The following is a 23,371-nucleotide window of genomic DNA, read 5'->3' on the forward strand; positions in this document are numbered from 1 at the left end:
TTAGTTTATATATATATATATATATATATATATATATATATATAAATATATATATATATATATATATATATATATATATATATATATATTTTACCGCTACCTTCTGTAAAGATCTTTTGTTTAGTACTGTCAAAAGTCCTTCAATTGTAAATTCAAGTCTTTTACTACTACTACTACTACTTTTTTTTTTACATCGTCGAACAAAAAATGTTTCGCTTTACCTCATTTTGCCGCTTTTTCAACATTTTGCGTGAAATCTTTTTGACTTCTCTAGGCTAGTTTCTGTCTTCTCTCGTTCTGCTAAAAGTGTTAAGTCAATGCAAATTCTTTGAATTGTACGTCAGGACTTGTCCTGCTACGTTTGACTTGTCCTGCTAGAATGTGGAAAAATTCGTCAGTCTACGTGAATTAAAATACGATTTATTAAGAACCTGTACATGGTCAATCAAATGTCGCTGTGCCGTTTGCAGATGTTGAACGTATCTTCTTAGTTAATATATATATATATATATATTATATATATATATATATATATATATATATATATATATTACCGCTACCTTCTGTAAAGATCTTTTGTTTAGTACTGTCAAAAGTCCTTCAATGGTAAATTCAAGTCTTTTACTACTACTACTACTACTACTTTTTTTTACATCGTCGAACAAAAAAATGTTTCGCTTTACCTCATTTTGCCGCTTTTTCAACATTTTGCGTGAAATCTTTTTGACTTCTCTAGGCTAGTTTCTGTCTTCTCTCGTTCTGCTGAAAGCGATTTTGAACATCAGTTGCTCTGCAAAGCAATTCAAAGTGAACGGAGTCATTATAAAGAATTGAAGTCAGAAATAGAAACGGGATAAACCCATAAAGCCCATTTTTAGATGCCCGCTATTTGAACGCTGTTCCTATTAGTCTTAGTTAACATCTCTAATGCTAATTGGTATTGATAGTAGCCACTGTAGCCTCTCTATAAGGAACAGAAGTATGTTCAACTACGAAATGCCATCAAATTGCATTTGACACAAGAAACCGCAATATTTCACTAATAGATTTTTTGGCTTTAGAGGCAATTGTGAACTGTTTGAAATGTTCTTGTAGGATTGCATCGTGTATAATCAAATGCTTTTTGCTCAGACTTCAAAAAACTCCACTTTGGTGTCCCCCAGTGCTCCAAACGTTTTCCTGTACTATTTAAAGTTTAAGTTGTGATTTACATAGTGTATGCAGTACATTTGAAGTTTTTCGGCTGATGTTAGAAATCTGATACTTTAACGTAATAGACTCTTGGACAATGTGCGATCCATCAGTAACTAGTTTTATGTGTATAAACTTGTTTTTATAATGAGCAAAATATTTCGGACAATTACAGGAAAAGCTGGGTTCTAATTCTAACTTTGAGTTAAATAATTGCGATTTTCAAGCGCAAGCAGTGTGTTGGTATCATGGTATTCTCATTTGCCACAAACTTTCCTAATAGGATCACACTGGTTCTGTTAATTTACGACACTGTGTCCCAAGAGGCAACTTCTTTCTTTTTATTTGAGTAACCGCATGTCTATTATTCATTTTAAACTGCTTATACATGGATGCTGTAGCTATAGTTCTCTGTCTGGAATCGGTCTGCAACTCGAAAGAAATGAACTTTTTTCTTAAATGAGAGCTTTGTTTCTAATGACATTAGAGAAACACGTCTGCAAAATAAAACTTGTTTTCTCATTCGCTTCCAGGATCCAAAATTGCACGTAATTATGCTCACTATCGTGAGATTTCAATATGCACCAAGCAATGTATTTTTCATAGTCAAATTTTTATGCCTGCTTCTAGCGGAGACTTAAGCGTTTATTTGTTTCAGTTAAGGGCTTTTTTGGTTTTTTTTTCATTTTCATTTTAGTGCCATGGATATTGTACCAATTTTGCGCCAAAATTTAAGGCAGTTATTTGCTAGTAAATTCTTTTTAGTGGTTAAGCAAGTGGTTTCAGTTGATTGAAATGAGTTTTAAATAGCCGCATCAGCTTCTCAGCTGGCTATTATAGCGCTCCTATTTTTTAACTTGTCGTACTAAAAGTTTTCGCTTTACTTTAGTTCACGGCTTGTTCAACTTTTTGCGTGAAATCTTTTTTTCCTCTCTAGGCTAGTTTCACTCTTCTGGTATTCTGCTCCAAGTCCTTTTAAACAGCAGCTGCTCAGCAAAGCAATTCAAAATGAACAGAGTCAGTATAAAGACTTGAAGTCAGAAATAGAAACGGGATAAACCCATAAAGCCCAATTTTAGATGCCTAGTACTCGAACTTTGTTCTTTGTTACCATTTTTAATGCTTATTGGTATTGATACTAGCCCCTGTGTCGTCTCACTACGAAACAGGAATTTGTTCAGCTCCAAAATGACGTCAAAATAGTTCGCACTTTAAAATTCTTCTTTCAATCCGTTTTAGTTTTGGGTATTCAACGGCGGCTATTTTCCGGCAATCTGCTGGGTATGTTTTAGTACCGTCTGTTGAATTTGTAGCTCACTTGGACAATACTATATCCTTCAGCCTCGATTGGTTGTTTAAAACCATGGTGAGACTAATTAGATGCGAGCTGCAGTCAGTAGCCACAGAGAGGTCAGTCCAAATTTTGTTACTGAAAAATGGAAAAAATGCTTTAGTATTCCGATTTATCTATTATTTTGCACGAAGTGTTTGTACTTAAATCATATCAGGTCAATGACAGTTTCGTGGCCGTCTAGGGGATTTTCAATTTGGCTAAATTTTTACTGCTGCAGTTCCTCGATACTTTTCGTTTGGATTAATGTTTTCATGGAGTTCAAGAATAAACGGGCCAGGCTGAGTGAGTGTCGGAGGGCTCCGTTCCCTGTCATTTCAGTGAATCAATGTTTTTTTTTCATTTTGCTTCCTGTTATTATGTTGTATTATACAGAGGGTAAATTCTCTCGTTTTCATCGTCCTGTGGTTTTCTGATGGATTGATTTTTCATCTGACATTTTTAGTTTCCCCCTCCTCCAGCCACCCCTCTCTCTCCCCGTCCTGCCTTAACCCTGCTCGCTCGCTCGCCTCTTGAGACCCCACTCAGCTCACCTCCTAATGCTAGCCTCCTTAAACTCAAGCTGGTTACTATCGAAGCTAACTGCTCGCCGGTCATTTGATAGCAATTCGCCAATAGTCTAAGACTCATGTGACTTAGCTGCCCCAAGTTCAGATCTATTGTTTCATTTCAGATCTGTTGTTTTTTATAACCCTCTATTACAAATGACGTGTTGATATATAGCAGCACGTTACTATGTAATAAATGGATCGTGCACCGGGGGGGGGGCGTAAAAGTTACATGTCCTCGCTGGAGGACAGAACAGATCCTTCATTTCCAACTTGTAATTTTTAGTATTATCGGACACTTTAATTATTGGAAATTTGGGCTGTTTGTTAAGCAAACTCTAGGTTTTGTTGATGACATCAGTTCAGTACAAGAGCTCCACTTATTCAGTGTTTTGTGCAGCTTCTCATATTCGTTGCAAAATATTTTTGAACAATTATGGCATGATGTTGTTGCTTTTCAGATCTGGGAGGGTGACGAGGACAATGACTTCGAGTGTATCTCAATTCTATCCAATCACACTCAAGATGTGAAGAAGGTCTTGTTCCACCCTCAGCATAATAACATCCTCTTCTCATGTGGATACGATGACACCATCAGAGTCTACGAGGAGGATCCGGACAAGGATGATTGGTAGGTATTGTATGGTGAATGTAAAGTAAGCCGAGAATATATGTAATAACTATGTTATCTCTCAGAAATAATTTGTTGTTAACCGCTTTAATTAAAACCGTGTATAGTATTTGCAGCATAAAATGAATTATAGTAAGCCAAAGAAACAAAATACGTTATTATTTGAGTAATTCAGTGGTTACTAACACCAATGGCCATGGCCATGCCTCTCATGCGCTTTAGATGTAATCATGACATCGTGGTCCGGTTATAGCGGCTAAGTCTTCAAGCGCGCCCACTGGCCAGCCAGGGACAACTTAAAAAAATATGGGTATCCCAAAATTTTCCGTTTGACTTGACCTCATTTTCAAAATTTGTCTGGCTTCGTTTTGTTAGTATACTAGGCTTTAAGGATTGTTGACTCGTTCACCATTATGGCCTCTCTATCTAGGTGCCACCAGATAAATAGTAATATAAATTACCATAAAATAGGATAATGATTGTCATTTCTCGTGGAAAGCCAAATGTAACCACGAAACAAACTCATGTCCACTGTAACAACAAAAAGGACCGTAATGCATCGTTTGGAGCAATAAAAACGACGTTGTCAATTACCGCATGTGACGAAAAATTAATTTCCATTCACTGTTGAAGGAAATTTAAGTGAAGTGAAGAGAATTGTGTTTTTGTTCACATCTGTTTGTGAAGGCTAGCAAGAGAATTTGGGAGCCTTTTTGACTTTTTGTAGATTTCTTAGACTTAAGTGTTCTCTGAGAAGACTTTTTTTGGAGATGAAGTCCTACGTAAACCCGTGCCATGTCCTCTCCAAGTCTATTATATATTTCAGATTGGTTTATTAATAGCTGCTATAGCGATAGCTGAGCGGAGCTATTATGGACATATTTTGGTTTTTTTACAATTCAAAAAATTTGCATTGTATATGAGCTCTGTCTTTTGACTCGAAGAAGAGTATTGGAGAAGTGCTTTTTAATCAAATTTATTCGAGTGAATTTTTAAGCTGGAAATGAATCACGTGAAAAAAATTTGGAGTGGTTTCAGTGTTGAACGAAATTGTTAATTGGAGCTTAATTGTTAACTGTTAATACCGCTTTTTTCGAGAGAGCGAGAAAATGAAGTGTAAAAACATTTTCTGCAAGCGAGCAAAGGTTTTGTTCACGAACGCTTCTTTCAAGCATTTCTGACTTTTTTTGGTTAATGCGTTTGAGCAGGCTATAGCAATAGTTTCGGGCGTGTTTTGACAGTTTGAAATTTTGTAATTAATACGAGAAATAGCTAGCTCTGATGTTTTCCAGTTATTTTGCTGATTTGTTTACCATTAGCGTTTTATAGCTTTCCTTCTTTCCTGTTGTTTCATGAGTTTTTTAATTATTTCATTTTGATTATGAAAAATTTTGGTTTTTGTGTAATTCTATCATATCAGGAAATAATTGATTTTTTCAAGTTTGTCTTTGTAAATATATCATTTGATGAGGTTTCCGTGAGTCTTTAACCCGAAACAGGACGTGGAGTAGCAAAACTGTTTTTACGGCGTTTTTCACTCTAATTTGAAAGTAGTGATAAAATGGTGTCAGAACAGGATTTCCGCTTTTTCTATTGTGATTTTGTTGTTAACGCGCGGCAATTTGACTTCTGTTTTTCAAGTTTTTAATTGTTTTTTCCAGTTGTTTCTACTCTGCAATTCTTAGTCGTTTCTAGTTGTAGTCTTTTTGTTTGGTCGATGAAAAGTGTTGTTTTTATTGCGTCAAGACTTTAACGGCCACATGATTTCGCACTCCGTTGCAGTCTGCTCTTGTTCATTTACTAATGTAGTTTCGCGCTAATAATATGAATGGTCTCTCATTCTTATTACTGGGACTTTTTTGTTTATTCGCATGAATAAGCTTTTGGCCATACAGGTCTTAGCTCGAAGCTCAAATATGAATTCTTTCTGAAATCGATTTTGCAGAAAGATAACGTCAAGTCAGTGTATGTCACTCTAAGTGAAGGTTGTTTGAAGGAGCTAATTGAAATAACATTGAGTTTTATGCAACTTTTCTTTTTAATTTGACATCTAAGCAACTATTTTGAAAATAAATTTCCAATCTTCTCCGCTTGTGCCCCCAGCTTAGTGGGTGCATATTATCTGCAACCCACATCAGCATGTGCAATAATTTACATAATGAATTACTATGTTTTGGCACGTAACTGTATGGGGGGGTTACAAAGGGAAAAGAACGGAAGTTTCCTACGTCTCATTTTTTCGTAGTTTTTCGGTGCGCTCCTTTTTATAATTCAAAGAATTTGAACTGTATTACGGCGTCACTGCCTTTCTGTTCTCACAGTTTCATTGCATTTGAAATCAAATTGAAGTGATGATTTTGAACACGCCGAAGCATGAAATGATCAATAAGGCAGGTGGCTTTGCGGCGTGAATTGTTTTTGCTTTAATTTCAAAGTAGAGTGAGCTAGTGGTTTTTTGTTCACATGCGGTATTTTGACTTTGATTTTTACTGTTTTTATTTGAGTTTTTGGATCTGATTTTATTTCTGATCGGTTTTCCTATTCCATTCATAGGCAATTCTAGGTCTAATTGTTTGTTCAGTCAATGAAAATTCGTTGAATTGTGCCTGAACTTCTGCTGCTATGTTTTTTTAGTTCGCTTTAACTTTTGACGACGTTTTCAGATTGAAATCATTCACCTTTTGCGTCAGCTGCTAATATGTACAAACTGCCTTTTGTTGAGCCTGACAGCAATATTTTGGGCCATAGCGGTTATCATTGTCTACTCGAACAGAAATGAGCTGTATTGGCTGGCGTCACCATCGGTTCGTTTCTTTTAATTGCTCTTGAACGCAGTTCATAGCAACTATTGTAAACGTGTGTGTCTTTTTTATGCAAATTTTTCGCTTGACAGTTTTGCGCTTTTCTTCTAGAACATTCTTTGACTTCTCAAGTGACTTTTTCACGCTTTCGTTCTTCATTTTTGAATGAGCTCTATTGCTCTGAAGTAAAGCTAATATAAATTCGGTGGCAGAATAAGTGAGGTATGTGATCTGTAGCGCAGTGGTTAGTAGTTGTGGCTGTGGATCGGGAGGGCAGTGGTTCGAATCCCGGCGGGGGAAAATTTTTTTGCACCCATAATTTGATCTAGGCTACAGCCCCTGAATTAAATTGCCGCGCCTGTCGTTCAAGAGCACTTCTTCCGACATTTGTCGGTTTATGTTCCGTTAATGAGGTTCAGCAGGCTATAGCAATAGTTTCGGGCGTGTTTTCACAGTTTGAAATTTTGTAATTAATACATGAATCAGCTAACTCTGATGTTTTCCAGTTATTTTGCTGATTTGTATGCCATCAGTGTTTAATGGCTTTTCTGTTGTTTCATGAGTTTCTTAATTATTTCAATTTGATTGTGAAAAATTTTCACACTGTTTCATGACTTTTGAAGTCAAATTGAAGTGATGATTTTGAACACGCCGAAGCTTGAAATGGTCAATAAAGCAGGTGGTTTTGCGGCGATAATTGTTTTTGCTTTATTTTCAAAGTAGAATGAGCTAGCGGTTTTTTGTTCACATGCGATATTTTGACTTTGATTTTTACTGTTTTTTGAGTTTTTGGATCTGATTTTGTTTCTGATTGATTTTGCTATTCCATTCATAGGCAATTCTAGGTCTAATTGTTTGTTCAGTCAGTGAAAATTCGTTGAATTGTGCCTGAACTTCTGCTGCTATGTTTATTAATTCGCTTTTTATTTTGACCACGTTTTCAGATTGAAATCATGCACCTTTTGCGTCAGCTGCTAGTATGTATAAACTGCCTCTTGTTGATTCTGACAGCAATATTTGTGGCCATAGTGGTTATCATTGTCTTCTCGGACAGAAATGAGCTGGATTCGCTGGCGTCACCATCAACCCGAAATTACCCGGGTTGTCTGCATTCTGCTGGTCTAATTATTGGTCTAATTGTTTTGTTCACTCAATGAAAATTCTTTGAATTGTGTCTGAACTTCTGCTGCTATGTTTTTTAATTCGCTTTACCTTTTGATCACGTTTTTCGTTTTACTTGACTCACGGTTTTCACGCTTGACTTCTGACTTACCTCACTCACTGTTTCAATTGAATGGATTTTAATTTTTCCACGCGTTGAATTACGCAATGTAGTGAATGTGGTCATTGTCAAAAAAGCAAAATCGAAGGAAACGGTAAAAACCGATAAAGCCCCGTCATTAAGTCATAGGGCATTAGGCTACGAAAGTCTGTTAACGATTGCTAGCTGACATTATTGTTAAGCTTAATAGTTTTCAGTTTAGAAGCTGAATTAAGTAAGCTGAAACTCTACACCGATTTAGAACACTTCTTGAATCTTAGGAAAAATTTCTGTAAATTTCTTTCTCTTCTTTTTTCTTTTGTACTTTCTTATATTGACCCTTAAATTGATCTTAACTATATTGATCCACTGTGTCGAGTTAACAGCCTATCGTGTGTGTAGTGTTCTATTGTGCTTTACTTACTTGTGATGCTTGTGTTGTGTAATAGGATGTGTGTGCAGACTATGGACAGTCATGGTAGCACAGTATGGTCAGTGGACTCGAACAGAGAGGGAACCGCTCTCGCCTCTGTCTCTGATGATCTCACTCTCAGGATCTGGAAGGGCTTTGAGAAAGGTCTGTGCATTTAAAAAAACACCAATAGCGGACAATAATCTTGGTAGTTTTTTTTATTCTTTTTGAATTTTCGCAAATGTTTTTCTTGTTCAATCGTTATGGATTGAACAAGAAACACGTGTTTATCCAATTGTTATCCAATTACCAATGTTTATCCAGCTTAACGACCTGTTACTAGTTTCAAAATCTTTGAATGAAGAGAATAGCGGCATCGAACTACCAGAAGTACATACGAAAGAAACGAGGAACAACGAAATTTTCAAAATGGCGAAAACTAGAACAGAGAAAGCGCGCAGCGAATTCGCCTTTGAACCTGTCGATTTGCAAACCGCCTAGAAAATTTAATAAACTTAAGGGAACCAGTTGGACTGAAAAACCGAATATTATGTACAATGTGGAATTTTTTCGAGACGAAATTTTCTGAGCGAAATATTTGCATTTGGCAATTGTTCTGCGATTGTCAAAGCTCTAGAAATAATTGGACATTATTTAAATTATAGAAGCGAAGCTGTGAGCTGAGAGTAGCTATATTGCGGTGCTCTTGGTTTTTTACAATTCACAGAATTTGAATTGTAATGGGGCGCTGTCTTTTTTTAAAGATCTGTTCACACATTTTCATGATTTTTGAAGTCAAATTGGAATAGTGATTTTGGTCACGCCGAAACAGGAAATGGAGCGAAAAAGCGAGTGGTTTTGCGGCATGATTTTTTTTGCTCTAATTCTAAAGTAGAGTGGGAAAACGGTGTTTGAACAAAAATTCGCTTTCTCGCTAGTGGTTTTTTGTTCACATGCGGCAATTTCACTTTGACTTTTACTGTTTTTTTTTCGATTTTTTTGATCCGATTTTTTTTTCTCAATGGTTTTTCCAATCCATTCATAGTTTATTCTAGGCCAATTTTTTTGTTAGAATCAGATTGACATTTTCTCTAGTTGTTTTTTGTTCTTGCTATCGGCATTTTGACATTGATTTTCTGTTTTTTATCAGTTTTTCTGGAAATGGTTTTCCCAGTTCAATCATAGTCCATTCTAAGTCTAGTTTGTTGTTTAGTCAATGAGAATTCTTTTGAATTGTAGGTCAGGACTTGTTTGTTTTGTTTCGTCGTCTGACGCTCTTTTTTCGTTTTACATTTGTTCACACAGCAAAGCTGAAAAAGTCAAATTTTCTGAATGACTTCTTCCTCTCACTAACGGCATTTGCGCGCGTGACGTCATTTCTCACTCTCTTTAGCAAAAGTTTTTTGAGTGATTAGACTTGACAAGTTACTTTCCTCACTCAATAAAATGACTTTTGCACTTTAAAACTTAAGTTGAATTTGAATTTGTTTAAGGTCAAAGGAACTCATATGTGCAGTAAAGGTCCCTAATAAGAGGCTTCTGTGGAATGAATTTTAAGAAGCTTTTTAAATTTATCGCTGAATGTTTTTACCTAGTTTTTTGAGCGGCGTCGATTTTTTTTCAATTTAGATCTGTATTTGTTTCTATCTATTATATGGCACGCAGGTCTATTCTTTCCCAGCTATCCCGGCAATCTGCCGGCTATGTTTTAAAGACTGGGACTTTAGACCCTTCAGCACAGCTGTAAATCACCAACAACAATAAAAAACAAAATAGCAGTTATTTTTGCGATAACAGATGCTTAATTTACTGATGAAGTAACTTGTTAGAGTACTCTGAAAACTACGAAATTGTGGGCCAGCGTTTCTCGCCTCCGTTTTTGTGTGAAGAGCTAGTAAAGATTGGCGGTAAAAGATCGTGTCATTTCATGTAGGGTAGTGTACGTTATAAATTGCTCTAATCACAATAGGAGTTGATTTAAAACATGAACACACGGTTTTTATCACTATCTCAAAGCTACTCAAAATCCCGATTTATGCTCAGAAATTGATAACTTTGCGATGGTTGTAACAACCTGTTAGTGTTTCCTTTCGGTTATGTCATTTTGGTTGTCTGTTGATGATATTCTATTGAGTAACAGTTAAGTCTGTTGCTCAATGTGCTGCACTTAATTAATTTTGAACAGATTCTAGAATTTTCGCTTTTTTTTCTAGTTATCTCGTTTTATTTTTGCAAAAATGTTTTTGTATTGTTCGGTATATAAAGATTTATAATATAATTAATTAATTAATTACAATTAAGTTTATGGGGTAATGGGTCCCTTCTTATTTCCTTTTTTCTATGTTTTGTTCACTACTCTGCCATTTATCGTTATTGATTACTTTAGTGACACGCATCTTCCTTCGAGTTGATTTCTTGTTTTTTTCTTGCTTCGAATCGATTCTGGAGTTTTTAAATTGGCTAAGTGTCCCTGCTGCAAAAGGCAGTGCCGAGCGTGAAAACAAGTAATCCGATTAATCTGTTGAACAAAATTAGAATTGAGAAAATTATTGGTTTTTGGTCAGGCATTTTTTGAGGAAAATTGAGAAGTGTTGTTGAAAAATTTTATGTTCACGTGCGGCATTTTATAAGCAGCGTTTTAGATTTAAATTGATTTTATTTGCTCAAATGGATCTTTTCGCTTATATTGACGAGTAATTGTTCGTTTGGGAGTATTTTTGACCTTTTGCACGATATTTTAGATTTCATTATGTAATTTGTACCTGTTTTCGTCATTGCGTTCTGAGACAGGTTTTTTGTTTGCAGTTGCTTGAGAGAGGCGTTTTTGCCGTTTTGTTGTCACGAAGATTTTTTTACTACAAGTTCGTTTGCAATTACTATAAGGGGGCCTTTTGTTAAGATCTGTTCACCTTTTTTTTGGCTTTTTCACGTCAATGAGACGTCAAATTAGAGTGGTGATTTCAATCACGCTGGAGTAGTAAAAGGAGCGAATAATGAGCAGGTTTGAGGCGTGATTTGTTTCAAATCATCCTCAAAGGGGGAGTGAAAAGTTGTTATATGAACAAATTTTCTTTTTTGAAGGCGATTTTTTTTCACCTGCGCAATTTTTCTTCTGTTTTCCGAATTTCTTTTCTTGTATAATAATAATGTAATTAACTGATCTATTTTAGCCTAGTCGGAATTTTTGAATCCAGCAACATTCAGCTAATGCTCATTATGACTTTGACACTATTTGTTGGCATAAAATATTAGTGAACTATTTGTTTTTGCCCCTGATTCATTATATTTCGATTGTTTTAACAATTATTATCATTGAAGAAAGTCTCTGGTTGCTAATGAGGCATAAATGAATAACATGAATGATTTGATTTCATGGCTAGTTGTTTTTTTGAATTTTAGTTTATTGGTTTTCAAAAGTTCTAAATGAACTTGTGAGTTTTGCGTGTATTGAATTTATTTTTGTTGTGGTACCATTTGTTCTCATTAGTAACTGCTCCCTTTGGTTGCAAATAGTTTGAAATTTGTGTTGAAATTGTTTGTTTTTTTCGTGCTTTCTACGGCTTTTGCATTAATTTTCATTTTTTTGCATTGTTCACGACTGTCTTATCTCTTAACGTCATTGTTGACTGGTCTGATCTGTTGTCAAAAATACTTGAATTAACAGCATTATTTGGTTCATTTTTTAGTGTTTGCTTTCTGTGACTGATACTCTGTAAGTTTTCCATAAAAAATCGACGAATGTTATTTTATAAGTTTTAAAATGAATTAGTATGCTATAGCTAAGAATTTTAGCAGGTAGATAGTTGGTTCTTAGAAAGATATTTTGGTTTTATTTCTATTTCTTTAGTTGTTGACTCCCTTTTGGTTGTCAGATTTAAACGATCTTTTTTTACTGTTTACTTATCTAATGGACTTACAGAGTCGGCGTTTTTATAATGTTGTTTTTAATTGTCCATATAACAATTAGTCCTGGAAAAAGAACTTTTAGATTTTTAGAGTTTTTAGATTTTGTTAAATTTTGCTCAACTGGGGTTTTTCCGGCCTCATTGTTCAGAAATAGCGTTTGATGATAACTTACTGCAAAATTTTTATTGGCCATGGATTAGTTTTCTGGCTTTCAATATCAGCAATTTTTAGCAATTTGAAGTTTTTTAAGGTTTCTCCTGCCTCAAGAGCCAAAGAACCTCCTCTAGGTTTTTATAATAGGTTACTGCATTGTTTCTAGATGTAATGGAATGTTAGCCAAGAGTTTAATATCACGAATTTAACCGATTTTGTTTTAAACGTTAGCAATTTTTTCAAAGTTTTTTATAGCTGCGAAGCTGTAAGCTGAGCGTAGCTATATTGCGGTGCTCTTGGTTTTTTTTTGTTTCGTCGTCTGACGCTCTTTTTTCGTTTTACATTTGTTCACACAGCAAAGCTGAAAAAGTCAAATTTTCTGAATGACTTCTTCCTCTCACTAACGGCATTTGCGCGCGTGACGTCATTTTTCACTCACTTTAGCAAAAGTTTTAAGGTTATTTGCGTGATTAAATTTTGATCATACGTGACTTACCTCACTCAATAAAATGACTTTTGCACTTTAAAAACTTAAGTCTAATTTGAATTTGTTTAAGGTCAAAGGAACTCATATGTGCAGTAAAGGTCCCTAATAAAAGGCTTCTGCGCAATGAATTTCAACAAGCTTTATTAATTTATCGCTGAATGTTTTGTTACCTATTTTTTTGAGCGGCGTCGATTTTTTTTCAATTTAGTTCGGTATCTGTTTCTATCTCTATTATATGGCACGCAGGTCTATTCTTTCGCAGCTATTCCGGCAATCTGCCGGCTATGTTTGAATATTTTTGATTTTTTCTTTTACATTTTTTTCAGGTTTTTCCAGCCTCATGGGTCACAAAATCTTTGTTAGGTTTTGATAATAAGTTGCTGCAAAATTTTTATCGGCCATGGATTAGTTTTCAAGCTTTCAGTATCACAATTTTTTAAGCAATTTCAAGTTTTTTGAAGTTTTTTCAGGTTTCTCCTGCCTAAAGAGCCAAAGAACCTCCTCTCGGTTTTTATAATAGGTTAATGCATAGTTTCTAGATGTAATGGAAGGTTTGCGAAGAGTTTAATTTTACGAATTTAACCGATTTTGTTTTAAACGTTAGCAATATTTTCAAGTTTTTTGAATCGTTTTGATTTTTTCTTTTACATTACTTTTCAGGTTTTTCCAGCCTCATGGGTCAAAAAATCTTTATTAGGTTTTGATAATTAGTTGCTGCAAAGTTTTTATCGGCCATGGATTAGTTTTCAAGCTTTCAATGTCACAATTTTTAGCAATTTTTTTTCAAGTTTTTTTAAGTTTTTTTGTTTTTTTTTGGTTTCTCCTGCCTAAAGAGCCAAAGAACCTCCTCTAGGTTTTTATAATAGGTTACTGCATTGTTTCTAGATGTAATGGAATGTTAGCCAAGAGTTTAATATCACGAATTTAACCGATTTTGTTTTAAACGTTAGCAATTTTTTCAAAGTTTTTTGAATATTTTTGATTTTTTTCTTTTACATTTTTTTCAGGTTTTTCCAGCCTTATGGGTCAAAAAATCTTTGTTAGGTTTTGATAATTAGTTGCTGCAAAATTTTTATCGGCCATGGATTAGTTTTCAAGCTTTCAATATCACAATTTTTTAAGCAATTTAAGTTTTTTGAAGTTTTTTCGTTTTTTTTAGGTTTTTCCTGCCTAAAGAGCCAAAGAACCTCCTCTAGGTGTTTATAATAGGTTAATTCATATTTTCTAGATGTAATGGAAGGTTTGCGAAGAGTTGAATTTTACGAATTTAACCAATTTTGTTTTAAACGTTAGCAATATTTTCAAGTTTTTTGAATCGTTTTGATTTTTTCTTTTACATTACTTTTCAGGTTTTTCCAGCCTCATGGTTTAAAAAATCTTCGTTAGGTTTTGATAATTAGTTGCTGCAAAGTTTTTTATAGGCCATGGAATAGTTTTCAAGCTTTCAATATCACAATTTTAGCAATTGTTTTCAACTTTTTTGAAGTTTTTGTTTTTAGGTTTCTCCTGCCTAAAGAGCCAAAGAACCTCCTCTAGGTTTTTATAATAGGTTAATGCATAGTTTCTAAATGTAATAGAATGTTTGCGAAGAGTTTAATTTTACGAATTTAACCGATTTTGTTTTAAACGTTAGCAATTTTTTCAAGTTTTTTGAATGTTTGATTTTTTTTCTTTTACATTTTTTTTCAGGTTTTTCCAGCCTCATGGTTCAAAAAATCTTTGTTAGGTTTTGATAGTTAGTTGCTGCAAAATTTTTTATAGGCCATGGAATAGTTTTCAAGCTTTCAATATCACATTTTTAGCAATTGTTTTCAACTTTTTTGAAGTTTTTGTTTTTAGGTTTCTCCTGCCTAAAGAGCCAAAAAAACCTCCTTTAGGGTTTTATAATATGTTACTGCATAGTTTCTAGATGTAATGGAATGTTTTGCATTATTTTAAAGTAACGAATTTTGGCATTTTTTGACAAAGTTTGCAAGTTTTTTTCCTGACATTTATTTTCATTATTTAAGTCTTTCCAGACCCAGGGGGCAGAAAACTTCTTTAAGGGTTTGAATAATAAGTAACTGTATTTTTTTCTTCAACTTTTTAATATAACAATTTTTTCGATATTATTTTTTTTACAAAACTTGCAGTTTTCTTGTTTTTTGAAAATTTATCGTTTTTCAGGTTTCTCCAGCCTCAAGAGCCAATGATCCTCCTCTAGGGTTTGATAATAGGTTACTGCATAGTTTTTAGATGTAATGGAATGTTTCTAAAGAATTTAATATCACGAATTTAAACAATTTTTTTAAACGATTCCAATTTTTTCAAATTTTTGGAATACTTTTGATTTTTCAATTTTTCCGGCACCAGGGAACCAGGAAACTCCTCCAAGATTTGATAAAATGCTGTTGCATAGTTTCTGGATTTAATGGAATGGTTATTTTTTTCACGACTCGAGTTTTAGCGATTTTTTGTTAAAATTAAAATTTTGCGAAAATTTTTGTTCCAAGTGTATGGATCTTTGAGCCAGTGAAACTATTTAAGGCTTGAAACAGGGATTTTGTATAGTCCTTGAGTCAATTAAATGGTTCTGAAGATCTTAATATCACGAGTTTTAGCAAGTTTTTTGAAAGTTTGTAATTGTAAACATTTTTGAATTTTTTTGTTCTTTTCTGATTTTAACGATCATTACTGGTCAACGGAACTTTTTAAGTCTTGCAGATGGGTTACATAAGAGAACTCCAGAGACAAAAATGGTTGTAAACATTTTTTTTCACTGCGAAATCTGAAAACTTTTCTAAATTTTGCACTTTGTTTTTCTATGATTTATTTACTAACAATCCTAGAAAATTAGAAGTTGCAGGGTCGAATCTCATCATGTAAAATGTTCCCAGTTCTCTCTCTGTGTCGGTTGCGGATTCTTTCTTTCTCTTTCTCGTTCACGTTTCATTTCTCTCACACTGTCTCCCTCTCTCTTTCCTTAAGTCTTTTGTTGATACCGCACTTCAGCTGCTGTTATGTGGCCTGATGTCATCATATAATTACCCTCATTAACGCTGAATTATAATAGAAATGTTTTGTTGTGACTTAACTAGACCTTTTTGGGAAATCATTGTTAATTGCTCTCAAAAAACTCTGGTTGCAGTTATTTTTTTCCTGTTGGTCTTTTTTACGCGATTTTTCGCTTGACCGATTTTTCGTCTGACCCCTTTGACTTTTCGTCCTCTAAAACGGGTTAAAGAGATAGCGCCCAGCGGGCATTCAATCTTCTTAGCGCCTTGCAGCTCTGTTGTCTCCAAGTATGCGATTCACAACAAATAATTTGGAATCTATACTTATGGTTGGAAGGGCGGTTCTTAAAACTCCCGTGGCTAGCTACTGACGAAGCCGACCGCTCGCCGGTCGTTTGAGAGCCACTCGCCCGACGTTAGTCGGTTATGTTTAATATCCCCTCTGAATTGAATTATCTTTATATTTTTTGTGATTTCTCTAAAATCATGAACTAATCAACTAATACAAATCTGGATGTTTTTCTCAAGAGCTCAACAAGTTTGCATTTTTATGAGCAAAATCGATTAAAAATGATTTTAAAAGGATAATCAAATTGCCTGAGAATTTGTTTTCACAAAAATGCAAAACTCCATTGTGCAGATGGAAACTTTCGAAAAACTCGCAACAGTTTTGATTTAAAAAAAATCAAAGTTTAAACGATTTCGGTTCTAGTGACACAGCTTCTGTAGAGACACAGTTTCATTTTGATAAAACATTTATTAATCTAGACTACCCTCAGGGAAATCAAAAAGTGTCTGAACAAAAAAGTGGGGCCAGCATAAAGGTTTCCCATTCTTTAATAAACGTAGAAACAATTATTCTGAAACTTTCAACTGTATAATGGGCAACGTTGACGAGTAAGAAACATGATGAATATGAGCATTGAACATCCCTCAGTACCTAAATGATGTTTTCTAAATTGGCAAACTCAAAACTGATTTTGAATCAATGACAGCTTTTATAACCTATTATTGGTTATAACTAGTCATTGCCGCTTACACTTACTAATTAAAAGATGTAAAAAAAATTGCTGGTCCTATTCTACTGGGAGAAAAGAATCTGTCGCCTGAACATCGACAGTTTGTTTGTGTTTCTTTTCAGGTAACCCTCAAGGTGTTGAGCCCTCTACAACAACTTGTCCCAAATTCAAGTGTGACACCACTCTCTCCGGTGATCACTCCAGAGCCATCTATGACGTCACATGGAACAAGTCATGTCCATTTTAAAAAGAGACAAACAGCCGAGCCATTTTTTGTCACCAATTGACCATTGCTCTGGGGGGGGGGGGGTCAGTTCAGAGTAGAGCGAAATCACATTTAATTGCTCTCGATTGAAGTTTTTGTGATGCAGAATTTTTGCCTGACGATTTTGAATTTGCGCTCAAAAGTCAAAATAGCAGCTGTTGTTCGAGAGCAATTCATGGTACGGTTGTTCATGTTGAAAGCATAAAGCAAAAATTAAATGTGAGCGAGCTTGTCCATATAGTCGAAATTGTAAAAAAAATCGTAATTAATGCCTTATCACTTGGTGATACAGTGTTCAAGTTTTCACTCGAACATCATGAGACTGAGGTATATTTGCTGTAGCAACCATCCAAATTACAGAAGTAAACCGAAATCATTAACCAAATCGTTTTCTAAAATTGTGCCACGTCTTTCGGAAGAAATCGTGGCACAATTTCTTCCGAAAAAATTCCACTTGCTCTTAAAATGTTGAAGAATAGAGTGACCGTAAATCTGATTGAATAACTCAATTTATTCCTCTAGAAGGGCTCAATGGGCAATTTTTTAATTGATTGCCCAGGAGTACTTCTTTGCGATACATCAAAAATAAAAATTGACATAGAAAACTATCGCTATGTATTCCATTGATTGAACGTAAAATGAGGAGTGAAACGAAAATCATGTACGAAAGACGTATTATTGACACGTGAAACCAGTTTTTGTAGTACTGTAAGAACGGATACAAAAATGGCGCCGATTTGTTAATTTAAATTGATAAAATCACGGAGCTCTTCTTTGTTAAATCACAGGGACATGACTTTCAACCTCTTTCCTTTTCCCTTCTGAACAGACTTTCCAATTGTATAGCGACAGCTGGTGGTGATGACGTCATCTGTGTGTACAAGCCAGAGAACCTCTCCTCTCACCCCACTCAGTACTCTCTACTAACCAAATGCCAAACTGCACACACAAGGTTTACAACACATCCACTTTGCTATTGCTTTCGTTGCCATGGGCAGCGGTTGTTTGATAATTATGTTTGTTATAGTTATATGAACTATAAGGTTATCACAATAATTAGGCTTTGTTTAATTGGTCTCGAAGAGAAGCAATTAGTGTAAACGTGTGTGTCTGTTTTTACGCAAACATTTTCGCTCGAACAGTTTATTGACTTTCTGCCTTTTGCGTGGTTAATTGCTAGCAATTATATTATACAAGTTTCTATCAATTATATTAGTCCTGTTGGTCTTTTTTATGCGATTTTTTGCTTGACCGATTTTTCGTCTGACCAATTTGTTTTTTTTGTCCTCAAAAATAAACAGGTAGCGCCCAGCGGGCATTGAGCTCTCCTAGTGTCTTTCAGCTCACTAGTTTACAAATATGCGATTCACAGAAACTGTTTTGGAGACTTATACTTATGGTGTGAAGGGTGGTTCTTAGAGCTTGACCGCCCCCCCCCACCCAACAACACTCCTTCCCCTCCACCCCTGAAGTCCCCACCCCTGCACGTCCTTCAGGCCGTATGGCTGCAGCCAAAGCCCCCCTGCCGCTCCCACCGATGCCACCCATTGTTGCCCCCACCAGCCCACCGCTCCGCTCACCTCACGCCCCTTCAATTAAGCTAAAGCTAGCCTCAATAAACCGCTAGACCGTGGCTAGCTGCTGGGGAAGCCAGCCGGTCGTTTGAGAGTAATTTGCCCCAAGTTAGTCGGCTATGTTATAAAGTTCAATCTGAATCACAATTTCAAGCAGTTGAACTCTATTGGCGACAATTTAATACAAAAAATCAAATAAGATGAGTGCGCCGAAACGGGTGCCATTTAAATCTGAGTAGTGGTATACATTAGCATCTAATGAGTTTTTTGAAGCCCCCTAGTTTCTTAGTCGCATTCGGGCTACCCCCTGAATCAGGCTGCAATTGATTAGAGCTCCCACTAGCCGTTCGAGAGCATTTCTTCCGACGTTAGTCGGTTATCTGTAATGTTACAATTATCAAAAAGTGTACTCTGATAGTTGAGCTCAGAGTGTTATAATGGCTTCAAGAAATCTGGGCCCTTCCCATCTCCTAATATATAAAATGTCAAGTAACTTGGAATTTTAAAATGATCTTTCAAAAACATATCAAACAAGTTAAACATAAAAACCCCAAAAATATCGAGTGGAGAGGAAATCTGTATTCTAGAGGGAATTCAGGATTACATTAGCGATTCTGTTATTTTTCTCCAACCAATCTTTTTCACAAGTTATTACACCAATTGCTGAAATTTTTGATTTAGAGAAAATACTATTGTCGTACAATAAAGATTTAATGTCCTCCAAAAGTGCCACTTTTTGTTATTTTGTCACACTTTTCAATGAATTGTTACCATGCAATTTTAAAGTGATAGTGATAAGCGCTAACAATTCAAACGAATTGAAACTGAAATTTATCAAAAGGGGATCCAGTTTTTGTAAATTTCCCCATTTGTTACTTAGATTAAACCAACTCGCTAAACTACCTGATAAAAATAGTAAAACTGCTCGTTTTTTTGTAATCATTTCCATCGATTAGTAGGTAACTATTGCATTCAATTACGCTTTCATGCATTTCGGTCTAAAATACATTTAACAAAACAAGACTTTTCAGAGGCGATTCTTAAGCAACCCCTAAGCTCTTAACTTCTCTTATAAATCTGTGCTGGGCGATGCCGAGCAAAAGTTACATACTCCGAGATTATGAGTTGATGGAATGCACGGATGCAATTGTAAAAAAATCAACAAGTTAACAGAACGTGTAATGGAATACAATCATTGAATGGATACCATTTTATGATTGCTTTTTTCTGAGTTACGGAGTTTTTCCTTTAATATCTTTGAATTAAATTGCAGTTTTTATGATCGATTTCGCTTATAAAATTAAGTTTATTTGGCACTTTTTGGAGCTTAGCCCATTTCCAATCTTCAAAAGTCCATGAAAACGTGATTATTCCCATAGAATTTGAGAGTCTGATCAATTTTTCATGACTTTTCTCAGGTGCTAATAATATCTCATAGCTTTATACTGGAACTAATTTTTAATTGCTCTCGAATGAGAAGCAGTTATTGAACGTGTGTCTTTTTTGTTGCAAAAACGTGTGTCTTTTTTGTTGCAAGTTTTTTGCCTGGCCGTTTTGCGCTTTTCTTCTGGAATAGTCTTTAGCTTCTCGGGTAACTTTGTCACGCACTTCTTGCTTGATTTTTGAGTAGTTTCAATTCCTCTCACACCGAATTAAAGTTTGTTGTTCAAACAAATCCGATTGTTAGAGCGTAGATGATAAGGCCCTAATAGCCGGATGGTTAATAACTTCGTTGAGGTGAGAAAATTGAACTCAGGAGGTCTGGTTTCGAATCTTACCTTCGGCTTATATTTTTGCACCCATAAAGAGAAATTTATCTATGCTACAGCCCCTAAATTATATTGCTCGTATAAAGCAATTTGTCCGAGGTTAGTCGGGTTATGTTTCCTTTATAATAGCTGCGATTAAGTGCTTAAAGCTGAATTTGCTTGCTTTGGCCTAAGTTAAGGAGTAAAAAGTTGCTTTAAAATTTTTTTTTAGCCCAAAGCTGTTTTTCGTGTTTGTCCATTCTATAAATATTTTTGACATCGATTTTCACTTAGGTCTTTCACTTCGGTTGCAGTTGATGTCTATTATTAGGAATGTTAAATGCAGTTTCATATCCAAAAAAATTGCTGAGAATTGAGTTTACGAAAATTTTAGCCATTTTTAATGAACTTGAGTAAAGCTTAAAATCTGTTTAGTGATTTTGTTTTAATTCATTTCCTTCTGTTCTTTCAATCCCAATTGGGGTTATAGGAAGCAATGGTGGGTTTTTGCCGGGAATCTGTCTGGTATGTTTTCTTTTGTGTTCTCCGGTTATGATTCATTGCTAAATTTTGAGAGTCCCAGGTTAACTGAATTTTTTTGTTTCTTTCCTTAGAAAAACCTTCATTGGCTATGTATGGTTTCAACCTTGTCTGTTGGTAACAATAAAATTTTGAACTAGCTCAAGCTAGTTTAAACACGGACTTTTTATTAAAGAAATTAGTCAATAATTCAATAAAAAGTAACCACAAATCTTGCAATTTTTTCTTCGGTCTTCTGCTAGAAAGATGGAAATACGCTTGACTCGGAAATGTTGCTTGAGTCCATATATTTATTTCACAGAGAGGGTATTTATCTGTAATCCTTTTTGATCAAATTATGTTATTCGGTTAACTTCGATTGTCAATCACAACTCGTTCCATATTATCAGCACTTCTGAGGATATAGCTGCTTTGTTGATTAAACCAAATTTATAGATATTTTAACTGCATTTTATCCCCTCTACTGCTTACTGTTTGACTGAAACAATAACTGAAAGAAAGAAGGAACTTATTTTGCTTTTTCTTGAACAAAACTATAGTAAACGCAGAAACAGATAACCAGACCTAAAAGTCAACATTACAAACTGCTCCAGATTTTTTCCTGTGCCAACCAACACAAAATATTGCTCAATTTTGTAAAAGAAATGTCGTAAGCTCATCGTTCCCTTCCAAATACGATTTAATTCCATGACAACTCGGTTTTTTCGTGGTTTGATGCCCTATAAAGCTGTGAATGAGTAATTCCAGTTATCTTTAAATTATTGTACAATATAGCGTCACGGAGTCTGATTGAGCGTCTTTGTATTTTAGTTTGAGGCAAGTTTAACCAATTGCAGATTTTTTCTTGTGCTCCTCTTACTACTTTTTGGTTCAAAGAAGTTATTACAAAGCTATTGTGTATGCTGTTTTTAGATTGCCTTGAAAAAAAATTTGAGCAATTATTTATAAATATGGAGTTGGTGAAACGATATCAAAAGATGCCTCTGTATAATGTCATCGCAACTATCAGTCTGTGTTCTGAAGTAAATACTTTTGAAAATCTTTTGAAGTAAAATGAATGGTGTTAGAGACGATAGCAGTAACTAGAGCACCCTATTGGATGATAGGAACAACTTTATAAAACAACATTGTCAGATGACAGCGGGGAACGAAATATCTTAATTTAGAAAAGATCTCACATTGTTTAGATAATCTGTTTCCAACGTAAATGATTTGGCTGTAAAAGCAGATTTTATTGTCTATTTGTAAGCCGAAAAATTTTGAAGCGGGCTCTACCCGAAAACATAAATTTAAAATTTATTAAATTTTATTCTGAAATAATTAAACTTGAAACAGTGACAAGAAGTATTTGTTTTGAGGCTTAGTTGCAGTTCTTTTAAACTTCAGTCCCAGTTTATTGAAGTTTAGTTGCAGTTATTTTTAATTGAAGTCTCATTTCATTGAAGTTTATTCATTTCTAAGCACTGATCACATACTGACTTTGTCAAGATCCTTTTGATTGCCTTGCAAGGAGCAGTTAATGACATCCAAATTAGTATCGTCAGCGAAAAATTTTATCTTGAAATTTTTACAAACAGGTTGTAAGTTGTTAATTGCTCTCAAACGAAGTTTGTAGCAATTATATTAGTCCTGTCGGTCTTTTTTTAAGCGATTTTTCGCTTGACCAATTTTTCGTCTGACGCTTTTGACTTTTCGTCCTCAAAAACGGGATAAACAGGTAGCGCCCATCGGGCATTATGTGCTCTTAGAGCCTTTCAGGTCTGTTTCAGCTCAAACTGTCTTGGAGACTTATACTTATACTTATGGTGTGAGGGGCGGTTCTTAGAGGTTGACACCCCCCCCCCTTTGTTGACCCCCACCCCCACTATTGGCTCACCCCCCCCCCACCGCGCTTCCCCCCCCCCACACAGTGCTGCCCCTGGTGCACACCCCCCCCCCCCCCGTGGCTAGCTACTGACCAAGCCAACCGCTCGTCGGTTGTTTGAGAGCAATTCGCCCGACGTTAGTCGGTTATGTTTAATATATATTACAAAAGAAGAGGACCATGAATGGAACCCCGTGGTAAACCAAAGTTTATTTTTAACTAGCCAGATTGTACACCATTATTATGATCGACAGTTTCCGCTAAAACCATACCTCCCTGGCTCTTGAAGGAGAATATCATGAATAATCGTGTCGGTGGCTGTTCTAAAATTCTTTGAGAAAACGTTTTTCTCGACTTAGGGTTTTTGTGAGCTCAACTAAAGCACCAACTGTACTTTGTTTACTTTTGAATCCAAGTTTTGTGTTCAAAACTTGAGTAGAGTCTGTCATACCATCGTTTATAGAGCTTGTTCATTGCACAAAATAGTGATATTCGACGATACTTTGTTTCGTCTTTTAGAACCCTCCTTGTGGAAAGGAAAAACTTAAGGTTTGAACAATTCAGCTTGAACAGTTCCCTTTAAAAACGGAGGATTCATTAAAAGCTCTAGGGACGATGAACAAAGAG

General features: G+C 35.2%; 1 protein-coding gene across 2 annotated transcripts in view; it reads left to right on the forward strand.

Moving 5' to 3' along the window:
• Positions 1–18,133, forward strand: part of LOC142345508 (putative cytosolic iron-sulfur protein assembly protein Ciao1) — a 53,050-nt gene extending 34,917 nt beyond the window's left edge. For both annotated transcript variants that reach the window (XM_075397582.1, XM_075397581.1), the window contains exons 5-8: positions 3,552–3,721; positions 8,233–8,360; positions 16,876–16,984; positions 17,848–18,133. In XM_075397582.1, coding sequence (XP_075253697.1) covers positions 3,552–3,721; positions 8,233–8,360; positions 16,876–16,984; positions 17,848–18,118 — 678 coding nt within the window. In that variant the 3' untranslated portion in view covers positions 18,119–18,133. The remainder of the gene's footprint in view (positions 1–3,551; positions 3,722–8,232; positions 8,361–16,875; positions 16,985–17,847) is intronic.
• The last annotated feature ends 5,238 nt before the right edge of the window (positions 18,134–23,371 follow it).

The sequence above is a fragment of the Convolutriloba macropyga genome, chromosome 9, assembly GCF_964194025.1.
Source record: "Convolutriloba macropyga chromosome 9, txConMacr16.3, whole genome shotgun sequence".
Lineage (NCBI taxonomy): Eukaryota > Metazoa > Xenacoelomorpha > Acoela > Convolutidae > Convolutriloba > Convolutriloba macropyga.